This window comes from Camelina sativa, chromosome 4 (genome assembly GCF_000633955.1).
Source record: "Camelina sativa cultivar DH55 chromosome 4, Cs, whole genome shotgun sequence".
Lineage (NCBI taxonomy): Eukaryota > Viridiplantae > Streptophyta > Magnoliopsida > Brassicales > Brassicaceae > Camelina > Camelina sativa.
Genome location: NC_025688.1, coordinates 21,508,315 through 21,521,774, shown reverse-complemented (window position 1 = coordinate 21,521,774; position 13,460 = coordinate 21,508,315). Strand labels below are relative to the sequence as shown.

The 13,460-nt window shown below is 34.8% G+C and overlaps 2 protein-coding genes across 2 annotated transcripts; both read left to right on the top strand.

Moving 5' to 3' along the window:
* On the top strand, positions 210–1,616 carry LOC104781654 (40S ribosomal protein S2-4-like). Its single transcript, XM_010506373.2, has 2 exons — positions 210–999; positions 1,283–1,616. The coding sequence occupies exons 1-2, from the start codon at positions 313–315 to the stop codon at positions 1,442–1,444; spliced, it is 849 nt and encodes a 282-aa protein (XP_010504675.1). The 5' UTR covers positions 210–312; the 3' UTR covers positions 1,445–1,616.
* On the top strand, positions 1,880–3,302 carry LOC104781655 (zinc finger AN1 and C2H2 domain-containing stress-associated protein 13-like). Its single transcript, XM_010506374.1, has 2 exons — positions 1,880–2,187; positions 2,476–3,302. Exons 1-2 carry the CDS (start codon positions 2,089–2,091, stop codon positions 3,103–3,105), a joined length of 729 nt encoding a protein of 242 aa, XP_010504676.1. The 5' UTR covers positions 1,880–2,088; the 3' UTR covers positions 3,106–3,302.

Genomic DNA, 13,460 nt, shown 5'->3' with positions numbered 1-13,460 from the left:
ACTGGGCCTTTTTTTATTTATTTTAAAACGAAAAATAACGGAGGACGGCCCCAAACTACACGGATGCACATGGTCTGAGAAGTGAGAAAGAAAAAAACAGTCCATTCCACGAACCATATATTGGGCCTGACTTTTATTATTGGGCCTATAAACCGAAATTAGCTCCATTATACTAGAAACCCTAATTCTCTCTTCTTCGTCTCCACTTATAATCTTAACTTTTTTTGCCGCCGTTTCTCGAGAGCAACACTGCACCACACAACACCAAATCTCTCTAGCTCTTCTAAGCAAAATCAATCGAGCGCATTGACAATGGTGGAACGCGGTGGTGAGGGTGGTGTCGAACAACGTGGTGGTGATCGCGGCGGTTTCGCACGTGGATTCGGCGGTCGCGGTGGTGGAAGAGGCGGTCCGAGAGGCCGTGGTGGCCGGCGTGGAGGTCGTGCCCCGGAGGAAGAGAAGTGGGTGCCGGTGACGAAGCTCGGTCGTCTCGTGAAAGGTGGTAAGATACAGAAGCTTGAGCAGATCTACCTCCACTCTCTCCCAGTGAAGGAGTACCAGATCATTGATTTACTCGTCGGTCCTTCACTGAAAGACGAAGTGATGAAAATCATGCCGGTTCAGAAGCAAACCAGAGCCGGTCAGAGAACGAGGTTCAAGGCCTTCGTCGTCGTCGGAGATAGTAACGGTCACGTCGGTTTAGGAGTGAAATGCTCCAAGGAAGTCGCGACGGCGATCAGAGGCGCGATTATTCTGGCGAAATTGTCTGTGATTCCGATCCGAAGAGGTTACTGGGGTAACAAGATCGGGAAGCCACACACTGTGCCGTGTAAGGTGACCGGGAAATGTGGATCTGTTACCGTACGTATGGTTCCAGCTCCGAGAGGTTCTGGTATCGTGGCGGCTAGGGTTCCTAAGAAGGTTCTTCAGTTTGCTGGGATTGATGATGTCTTCACTTCTTCTAGAGGATCCACCAAAACTCTAGGAAACTTCGTTAAGGTCTGTACTCTCTCTCTCTTCCTTTTATCCAAGTTACAATGTTATCAACAATGGCTGTTTTGTTTGATGAACTTAGCTGACTACTCATTACCAATTTCGTGATGATTTGAGGATTTGAGATTGCTGTAATTACTGTTGTAATGAACATTGGTTGTATTTAAAGATGGTTTGTTGTGTGTTAGTATTGTTCTCATTGTTGCTTGAATTTTGAATGATCTTTGATTATGCTAAATTCTCTCTGATTACTAATGTAGTCAATATATGTTGTGTTGATTTGTTTCAGGCAACATTTGATTGTCTGCAGAGGACTTACGGATTCCTAACACCAGAATTCTGGAAAGAGACGAGATTCGTTAAGTCACCATACCAGGATTACAGTGATCTCTTGGCTGATAAGTCTCTACCTAGCAGCAAGATCGCCACCGAGGTTGAAGACCAAGCCTAAGTAACATTCACTCTTCTTGGATGCGGCAACAACTATTCTTAAGCTTAAAACAGATTTTGTTCCACCCTTGGTTTTTTTTTGATCGGTTATAATGGTTTGTTAAGTCTATCTAGATACGTTTTTTGTTTGGAATTTTGAATGCGATCATACTAAATTTTCTTTGGTTTTTTCACAGCACGAAACAAACAAAATGACTATTAATATTGGATCTTTACTCGTCTTGCACTGAACGAATTGGACATTTGTTGTTGTAACTTATATAAGTAGCTCAAGCAAATTTAAATTATCTATATTAATAAAAAAAAAATGACAAGCCCAAATTTAAAATGATAAAGGGCCTTACTACCTAAGCCCAATATGATTGCTTTGTGTGATTTGGTTGGTGGTCAGAAGAATATAGAAATTGAATTGTTGGTATACACGGAAAAGATTGACTTTGAATAGAAAGAATAAACGTTGACTTTTTACGATTCTTCCAAATTTCTTCTTCTTCTTCTTCCCGGTTCTGCGAGTTTTCTGTTCATCTAAATTCTCGGAATCTGGGGATTTTTCTATTTTTCTTTTTGCCCCCGGTGTGCCTGTCTCCCGTCTTAGATTTTTGTGGGAATTATTTATTTTTAATTTGTGTATTCTGTCAAAAAAAAATGGGAACTCCGGAATTTCCAGATCTGGGGAAACACTGCTCCGTCGATTATTGCAAACAGATCGATTTCTTGCCTTTCACTTGCGATCGCTGCCTTCAGGTCTCTCTCCTTTGCTCTTGATTCACCATTCATTAATCCGACGGCACAATGCCATTTCTCAGATCCCACCTCATTAGTTTCTACAATTCTTAATCTCTCTGGTCAACCAGTAATTCGTCTCTTTATTGTTCAGTTTCATTTGAATCTTTGGTCTTTAACCTGATTTTCTTTCAATCTGGTCTTTGTTAGATTTTCATATAATGCTAAATGATTTAAAAGACGAATCAATATATGGAGGAAGTTTATTAAAAAACGTTGTTGTTGTTGTTGTTGTTGTTGAATTTGTAGGTGTTTTGTCTGGATCATCGTAGCTATATGAAACACGATTGTCCAAAAGGAAACAGAGGAGATGTCACTGTGGTCATTTGTCCATTATGTGCTAAAGGAGTAAGGTTAAACCCCGACGAAGATCCGAACATCACCTGGGAGAAACATGTTAATACTGATTGTGATCCATCTAACTACGAAAAAACTGTCAAGAAGAAGAAATGCCCTGTTCCAAGATGCAGAGAACTCTTGACCTTCTCTAATACTATAAAATGTCGAGATTGCTGCATCGATCATTGCTTGAAACATCGGTTTGGACCTGATCATACTTGTTCTGGACCCAAGAAGACTGAATCCAGTTTCTCATTTATGGGTTTCTTGAGTACAAACTCAAAAGAAGCTCCTCCTACATCATCATCATCTTCGAGTTGGTCTAGTCTTTTTAGCAGACTCGGTAACGATATTAGCCAGACGTTTCAGTTTGCGAGTGGCGGCGATGGTAGTTCAGAGAAAACGCATGAGAGGAATGGAAAACAGAATCGTGGCAAAGTTACGGTTGACGTTTGTCCAAAATGTAGCAAAGGGTTTCGTGATCCTAAGGATCTTTTGAAGCATATTGATAAGGATCATCGTGGCACTTCTAAAGCTTAGAAACAGGGATGTGAATTGGTTTCGTATTTGTGTGATTGTATCATTCTTTATAACAGCCTGAGAAAAAACTCAATATTCTTTGAGCTCGGTTTTTTTGTTTTGTTCGGTTTGGTTTTCCAGTTTTCCTAGTCTAGGAGATACTGTATATAATTTAACAAACTGTGATGCAATTGGATTTAAATTGTTTTTTGGGTTTATTTTTCTTTCTTAACGTCGGAATTAAATTGGTTACTAATTTTTTAATATGTATAAATGTATAATTATAAATATTGCAGTGTAATATTTTCGTAATATTTGATTTGATTGATTAGCTGCTATAGATTAAATCTGTGTAGCATATGATTTTTTTTTTCTTTTGTTACAACAAATGTAATATATTAGCTCAAAGCCTCAAAGTAGTTAACTGGGAGTAGAATCGTTTACAAAAGTAATAACATGGGGCTGAGTACGAACTTGTCGTACCAATGGATCCATGAATATGGTTATTTGACAGATACATAAATTTGTGAAATCCCTCCCAAGAAAATTTTTTTTTCCAAAAAAAAGAAATACTTGAATCGGCAATGCTAACGATATAGTGGGCTAACGTGAACATTTTTTTGTTGGGTCAACTGATTTGTCAAAAAATCTTTCACTTTTTTTTTTCTTTTTCTTTTTTTTCGTCGTCTTTCTTCTCTCTCCGATCTAAATCAAAATTTTCTCCGGTATGAATAATGGCTTCATCATCCCTGCTGCTGCGTACGGCGCCAAGACTCTTATAGATCAGAAGCGGGAGATAGAGTTGCTGAACAAGCAACAAGACTTGCTAAAAGATATCGGCACCGCAGGTGGGTATGTAGTTGTTCCGGCGGAGTTCTTTGCTCAACCACTACAGGTAAATGTAAATCCTAAACTTAACTTTACGGAATTGAATTTTGTAATCGATGTTAGATTTTGCTATCCATGTTAGATTTTGGGTAAACTATTGTTAGTGGCCGATGCAGAAAAATATTTTGCATGGAGCACAATCACAAACACAAATAATTTATGAGTTATATATCCAAACCACATTGTTATATATGAGTTATTTCATCAAGCAACAATGAGTTTTAATTTATGCACTATAGTTATTGATTTACTTTATGCACTCATACTTGGTATATATGACATTGTAAATGCCGAATGTCATAAACCTTGACTATTAATCTTTTGTACACAATCCTAAAGGTTTTTTGAAAAACATTCATAAAATAAAGAAGGATAAAGCTACACAAATTATGTGCATTTGAGAAGGATAAATGCTAATTAAAAGTAACTAATTTGAGTCATTTATACTTTTAACATATTACAATATGGCAAAAATCACATATATACTTTTAGTGTCATTTTCACAAAATATAAAAAATAATGATGTTAAGAATTTGAGTCAGTTTGCATAGCGATGCAAGTATGGAAGTTCATTATAAATAATCTTCTAATCCTAATATCACTACACCTTTTTTGTAGTGTAAATACAAGTTTTCTTCATAGTTGTTTTTTAAAAAAAAATTTGGTCACTATCAGTATTTCTACGTTAATTTGTGAGAATTATTAGACTAATTACTACAAATTTTGTTATAATATGAGTATTTTTGTTACATATATATTGTTACTTATTTGTAGCTAATTACCACAAAATAATTAGTAACTAGTTATTAAAAATTAAGTTACAATAGTGGGTATATTTCATACAACAATGTTCTTACTTAAGCGTAGCTAATTACCTCAAAATTAATTAGTACAATAAGTAATACAAAATTATATACGGTCATAAATAGTGATTATAATTGTCACAAAAATATGGTTGCTTATCGGTAGCTATTTCTCACAAACGTTTTATGTATCTAATGGTGTCACTAATTATTATAAATTACCTCAATTTTGTTACTAAATTTTTAATTTTATTTTTTGTCACTCATTAGTAACTAATTTGCTACAAATATTTTGAATGATATATGTCGAAGCTATTTTATCCAATATCTGTAGTGATTCCGGTCTCATTTAAAAAAAAAAGTTAGTTTGATACAGTAAACAAGAAACAAGAAAGCATCACCATCATCTCTAAACCACCATGGATCGCGAATACAAATTCACATCCATTTGACAAAATCCAAATACAAGAAACAAGTTAGTAGATTCGAGTTCACAAGAAAAAAATCTAGATCCTTCGATACACGATCCAGTCGTAATCAATTCGTCAATTAACAACTCAGAAACTCAAAAACCAATGACAAAATTCAATTTGGTAAATTTTTTAATAATTGCCAAAGTTGTCAAACACTATTATGAAAATGATTCATTAGATAATATTTATCTATGTATATAGAGTTGTCGCATTATTCTCTCCTCTACTTGTTATCGTCATGTTTTCCTTTTGGTTCTTAAAAATACATCAAAATTAAGTTTGTTCTTAAAAAAATATACACAAACTTAGCACCATAGGTGACTGACAGCATAACCGAACTGATTAAGCCATTCTTCACCAAAAAATCTAAAGCTCAAGTTCTCAGATTTGAGCGAGCAGCGATCACATGACAAAAAAAAAGAAAATATGTTTTACTAACAAGTTAACCAAAAATATATTTGAATAATAAGTTGACCAAAAATATGACCCTCTAATGTTTGTTGTTTTGCCCACTGTCTTCTATCGCACCATTCTTACTGCCACTGTCCCGCCTCATGGTAGCTATTGTCCCCTTATGAAAAACAAAATTGAATATTTGTTAATGGTAGCTTTTTAGTTTTTAATTTGTTTAGCTAATCTCTTAATGAAGTGTATTTTTTTTTCATAAAAGGGTAATCGTTCCCACACATTAATAAATAATTACCTTATTCTATAAATCAAATAATTACGATCGAATCTGTGTCCGGCAACGGCTATGACCCAACGGCTATGACAATTTCGAATATTTGCATTAGGTTTAGAAAGGGCAAAATAATTTATTCATTTTTTTAGTTAATTTGATAAACATAATTTATCACAAAAGATGACTTCTACCTTCGGTTTTGTTGTCTATGAGACTCTGACTATGCTGATACGAAAGGGTTCAACATCCCATGTGGCATTTCCAATTCAGGCCGTTCAGTTTTTTTTTTAATCAAAATATCTGGTTACTTAGAAAAAATGATAAAAACAAGGAAGGAAACAGCTTTTTCGATGGTATGAAACTTAGAATTTTTTATCTGATCCAGAGACACATTAGTTATTTGAACTTTGTCCGATGTCTCCTTGCGCTGATTGAGTTGATGATCTCCCGGACTATGGTTTGAAGATATATAATTGACTGTGGAATTATTTGGCCATTGTGAAGAATATAGTTTCTCTGCTTTCAAATAGCGTAGACTGTGGCATGAGCGACAATCTTTCTAAGGATAGAAGGAGAAGAGGTGGTTGGGAACCGCTTTGAGCTGTCATGAGGTTTTCTCTCTCCCTCTAGCTTAGCTAGTGATTTGATCGTGTAGATTGTTCCTCTAAACTTATATATCTTGATTTCTTTAATTTTTGTTTAGCGCATATTATATCATCCGAATTAGGAATTGACTATATATTTTTATATGTTTTTTGTTTTCCTAGGTGCAGTACTTACAGTTAGAGATCCAGTGCATGCCGGTTGCGGTAGCAAGATATGTGAAATCGTTGTGGTCAACTCGCGAGGGTGCTATAAATTTAATCACGTTAATGGGATTACTTGGTAATATTTGCTATCAACAGAAAGAAAAAGCAATTGGATTTCTTTAGAGAGCACATGTCAAAAATGATTTATTGAAATGCATGTGTAATCCATGTGGATTTCACAAATTCAAGCGGGACAGTTGCAAAGACATTTTGCGGCTCAAAATATTTAAACCCGTTGCAGGATGGTTTAGCGGACGAGTTTAACCGGGTTAACAATTTTATTTAAATTATTCGGTTCATATAATTTTAGTTTTTTGCGATTTTTATTTGATTTGATAGTTCTAGATTTTGATAAATATATAATGATCCCTAATTCAGTTCACATTCTATCAAGATCCGTCATTATGTTAATCTAAAATTTATGGCTAAACGATTACTATTTGAAACTTTCATAAACTTGATGAATTCAAACCAATATAAATTTAAATGTTCTACTAAATAAATATATTTACAAATGTAATAACTCAAACAAAAAATTCACTCCGTGCAACGAGTTATTACCTAGTAATACTTTATAGTCCTGTACACCTCTAAATCCAAAGCTTTTATCATATCCTTCTCTTGGTTAATCCTTTTATCATATCCTTCTCTTGTTAATCAGTTTCTTCTTCTTTGACGAATAGAAGAAGTCAGAATTAAAGATCAGCTAGGAAGGATCCTCACAAGACTGCTCACATATTCAAACCCTAATAGTTTGATCAGCTAACTTGAGTATCTTCAAGAGTGGGATCGTTGAGTTTTCTATCAAGCTATGAGGGTTTGAACATGCAGCCATTTAAATATACGTAGCTCACCAATTTCGACACTTATGACATCCAGATATAAGCCACTATTGATGCCTTCAAAAGCCTTGTGCTAATATAGTCACTTGGCATGTTAACCTATATCAATCGAAACCACTCCGGGCGTTGATTGGTTAACAACTGGTGTATATATGTGGATGTCGTACGAATAGTGAGACATAGTGTGTTATCATCTGGTGGAAGGGAAGGCTCTCTACATATAACTTTATATACTACTGGAAAGAAATAAAAAGAAAAAATTTAAAACGGAAATATCGATTTGCCTTCCTATTTTCAGTTTATGTCTCATTTATTCTGGTCAAATATCTCATTTATTTTTAGAGTTAATTAAAAAAAAAATTAGTCTAAAATGAGATTTTCTTTGTGTACATCCTCTCAACGATCCGTAAAGAGGTTGGAACATTCTAAAAGACTAAAACCAAGAATGTCTTGGATTTCTATGGATGGTGATAAAACTTTGTCTTTGTCAGATGCCATTTCCTTTATCTTGGCTTTCCTCATGTAATGTCCCGCGGAAGTCCTAGAACCGGCCTACTTTATTTCTCAAGGTTGTTTATAGGTGGTTCGAAAGAACATGAATCTGTTTTACGTGAAAAAGAATTTTTCATTGTTTTATCAGGTTCATAATTCACTTCTTTACAAAATTATATACTCAACCACTGACTGTAGAACCAAAGTTTGTAATTGTCATTGAAGAAATACCGAAACAGCGTCGTTTCAGGGATTCTCATTTTGATATCACAAACCAAAACAGAGCGTTATGCGATCAAAACAAGTCCCACAGTGATCCGACGTTTCCTTGTAAGAAAGTACAATTGGAAATCATGCAATCACAATAAAAAAATTACCCACCTTTTGATTAAATATTTGTCACGTGGATTGAAGTTCCAACAAACCCTCGCAAAAACATAGTTAAGTTCTTCAAGATATATAATGCACTCCATCCTGTACCTATAGCAAGAGGAAGGATTAGGGATTGAAGATTTAGGGGTATATATACCAGGTTTTGATGATAACCAAACTTTTGAGTTTCTTCTTCTTTGACGAATCGAAGAAGTCAGGATGAATGATCAGCTAGCTAGGAAGGATCCTCACAAGGCTGTTGACATATTCAAACCTTAATAGCTTGATAGAAAGATCAATGATCACCTAACTCGAGTATTTTCAAGAGTGAGATCTTTGAGCTTTCTATCAAGCTATGAGGGTTTGAACATGCAGCCATTTTAATACATGTTGCTCACCAATTTCAACACTTATGACATCCAAATATAAACCAGTCGTTGCTGATGCCTTCAAAAGCCTTGTGATCATATTGTCACTTGGCCTGTTTAACCTATAAAATAAAAACCACTCTGAGCGTTGATTGGTTAACAACTGGTGTATATATGTGGATGTCGTAAGTATAGTGTCATCTGGTGGAAGAGAAGACTTTCTACACATAACTTTATAAACTACTGGAAAGAAATAAAAGCATTCATTAAAAAAATTAAAACGGAAATATCGATTACCTTCCTACTTTCAGTTTATGTCTCATTTATATTCTGGTCAAATATCTCATTTATTTTTAGAGTTAATTCAAAAAATTTTAGTCTAAAATGAGATTCCCCTTTCTCCACCTTGCATGAAACGTGAGACCTGTAAATCTTCTTCTTTTATGAGTCAACATCATCTTCGATTCCTAAATAATATTTTGTTGAATTTGGGCATTTTGTTTTTGGTACTACTAAATTCTTATTTTCTGTTTAAATGCTAAATTCAGCAACAAATGACCCATTTAGTCATTTTTTATTTTTATTTTGACTCGGAATTTGATTACGTATGCTTTCGTTAAAGCTGAACAACAGACACAGTCTTTGAATACATATTTATCGTGATGGGATAGTTATAAATGTATTTTATTTAGCATATATATTCATATTGAGCTACTATGCTTTGGATTTCAAAACTACACTAAAACCTTTATATATTAATATTCTATAAATTAATAAACACTATAAATTAATAAAATTTGTTATTCCCAAATCAGAACCGTGTAAAAAATAACAAAATTCAATAAGATAATAAGATAATATATTTTTTAAAATTCCTATGTAAAATATGGTCCCAATAATATCATAAATTAATAATCATGTAAATTTACATATATATATATATATATATGCTCATATGGTAAAATATATTTCTCTAAAACCACATATCTATAAAACAATTGTTATGTTTTATCTTCAAATTATAATGTTATAAAATATTCTATAATATTTCATAAAACAACTAAAAGTTTTTAAAGTTTTCAACTTCTAAATATGCATCATTTACATTTTGATAGTTTGATAGACTATTAAAATACGATAATTGATATTCTTATTCATAAATTTGAATATTTGCCATGTGTATAAGTGAATTTGTCTATAATATTTGTAATCCATTGTCAAATGAAATTTTAAATTATTTCAAATTCAATTTTAATACCATAAAATTTACAACATCTAAAATTCTAATCTTATTTTGAAAAAATTGTCTCAATTTCTAATTTTTTAAAAATTAAACAATTAAAAATATACCTATAAATTAATAATTATTAATTTACAATATAAAAGAATAATTATTAATTTATAGATAAATTAATATCACTATAAATTAATAAAATGTCTTGGTCCCAACATTATTAATTTATAAAGGTTTTTTTGTACATCTTACACTACAATTTCTACAATTAACAAATATCAACGGCGGCTAGAGGACCATCATTAATACTTCCTCCGTTTTAATGTATAAAATGTTTTGGGCTCTCTTTTTTTGTTTCAAAATATAAGATGTTTTGTAACTTTCCATGCAAATTTTAATATAGATTTAATTATCTCTAATCATTATTTATGCAGTATTCTTTATGATTGGTTGGATCTTTTTTAATTTAAATATATATGATACTTTTTAAAAGAAAAATAAACTATCTTAATATATGTACATTACCTTAAACATCCTATATATTGGAAGTAGTATCAAAGACCAGCCAAGTTTTAATGATGCTGCGCTATCGCCGTTGGATCTGTATTAGTATTAACATAGATAATATACACCGTCCATCGTTTTTGAGATCAAATATACACCGTTGATAATTTTCAGATGCAGACTAAAAGAATCCTACGTGGACTCTACCGCAGTAGATAATTTAGACTCAGCTCCATTGTTCTCATCTTGCTTTCCTCTCATGTTTTTAGAAAAAAATTAGAAAACGTTGAACAAACAGTATTCTATCTCTCTCTCTGCATCTTCTTATTATTGTTATATATTTTTTAACATATCAGTGTGTCAGGCTCAGCTCAATAATGTTATTCAGTAAGTCAAAATACACAAATAAAAGAAAATCAAGAAACTAGCGGTAACATAAAAATGTTGTAAACTAGAGAATCGAATGAAGTAATTCTCTTGTCTTATTCATTGATCAAACTCGAGGTTACATATATATAGTCAAAGGCAAAGCCCAATTACATTAGGAATCCTAAACCGACCAAGACTAAATGAGGTGGCCGAATAGGCCTTATTGGCTTGGACGGACACGGACCATGTACGAGCCTTGTATGGGCTTGGTTATGGAGTCCATCCATCAAGTGGTTTATAACACTCCCCCTTGGATGACATAACCATGCCGATGCTAAGGGATCGATGCAATACGCTAGGGGGTGCTGCCTCATTAAAACCTTACCAGGAAAACCCAATGGGACAAAACTATGGTGAAGGAAAAAGAGTACAGCACGCATTGCTCCCCCTGTTCCAAGCATCACTCTAAGTCCTTAAGCCTCCGCATTCCAATCTGGTACATGAGCTTCTTGAATGTTGTTGTCGGTAATGCCTTAGTGAAGAGATCGGCCGAATTGTCGCATGATTGAACTTGCACCACTCAAACTTCTCCGGCCTTTTGCAGTTCGTGTGTGAAGAAGAACTTGGGTAGGATGTGCTTTGTCCGATCTCCCTTGATGTAACCTTCCTTGAGCTGTGCGATGCAGGCCGTATTATCTTCATAGACTACGGTTGGCTCCTTGTCCGCGACCATACCGCAATTTGCTCTTATGTGTTAGGTCATCGACCTTAACCACACACTCTCTCGTCCGGCTTCATGAATTGCTAGGATCTCTGCATGGTTGGACGAGGTGGCAACAATACTTTGCTTCATGGAACGCCACGAGATCGCCGTACCATCGTGTGTGAATACGTACCCGGTTTGAGACCTAGAGTTGTGCGGATCCGATAAGTAACCTGCATCAGCAAAACCAACTAAATCATCTCTGTTATAGTTAGTATAAAATAAACCAAAGTCTGTCGTTCCTTGTAGGTAACGCAGAACATGTTTAACACCGTTCCAGTGCCTTTTAATCGGACAAGAACTAAATCTTGCTAGGAGGTTCACGGCAAAACATATGTCCGGTCTAGTATGGCTAGCCAAGAACATTAACGCTCCTATAGCACTGAGGTATGACACTTCAGGTCCGAGAACTTCTTCATCGGCCTTCTTTGGACCAAATGGATCTTTATCCAAGTCTAAGCTCCTCACAACCATTGGGCTGGTCAATGGGTGAGATTGGTCCATATTAAACCTCTTGAGTACCTTTTCTGTATATGCCATTTGATGCACAAGGATTCCATCACCAATGTACTCAAGCTGTAATCCCAAACAGAATTTTGTCTTGCCTAGGTCTTTCATTTCAAATTCTTTCTTGAGATATTTTACTGTTTGGGCAATTTCACCAAGGGTCCCAAGGATGTTTAAATCATCCACATAAACTGCTATTATTACAAACCCTTTGTTTGCAAACTTCTTTATAAATATACATGGACTGATTGGGTCATTCTTATAGCCTTCTTTAGCTAAATACTCACTTAATCGATTATACCACATTCGACCACTTTGTTTCAGTCCATAAAGGGATTTGTCCAGCCTTATGCAGTACTGTTCTCGAGAACTATGCTTATCTTTGAGCTCAAAACCTTCTGGTAATCTCATATAGATTTCATTATCCAGTGGACCATATAAGTATGCGGTTACAACATCCATTAACCGCAAATCCAGTTTTTCTCTTATAGCCAGACTTATTAAGTACCTAAATGTTGTTGCATCCATCACAGGGGAGTATGTCTCCTCATAGTCTATTCCTGGTCTTTGAGAGAATCCTTGTGCTACAAGCCGTGCCTTGTATCTCACGATTTCATTCTTCTCATTTCTCTTTCTTACAAAGACCCACTTATGTCCAACTGGTTTTATTTTAGGTGTTATCCTTAAGATCGGACCAAACACACTTCTCTTCTTTAAAGAGTTTAACTCCACATCAATGGCTTCTTTCCATTTTAGCCAATATTTACTTCGAGTGCACTCTAATATAGATGTGGGTTCATGATCCTCATTTATCTCAAGTGCTACCTTATATGCAAATATTTCATCGATGTCGACATCTTTACGGTTCCATTGTATTCCAGACATGATATAATTAACTGAGATCTCATTATTATCAATACCTTCAGGTCCTTGAGGTTCAGCGTCCCAAACCTTATTTGGTACCTTAGGATTTGCCGCGGCCATGTCTGTATTTTCTGCATTTTCCCTAACCTCGGTTTGATTTGCACCTTTCTTAGATTTCCGAGGGTTCTTNCTTAAGCCTCCACATTCCAATCTGGTACATGAGCTTCTTGAATGTTGTTGTCGGTAATGCCTTAGTGAAGAGATCGGCCGAATTGTCGCATGATTGAACTTGCACCACTCAAACTTCTCCGGCCTTTTGCAGTTCGTGTGTGAAGAAGAACTTGGGTAGGATGTGCTTTGTCCGATCTCCCTTGATGTAACCTTCCTTGAGCTGTGCGATGCAGGC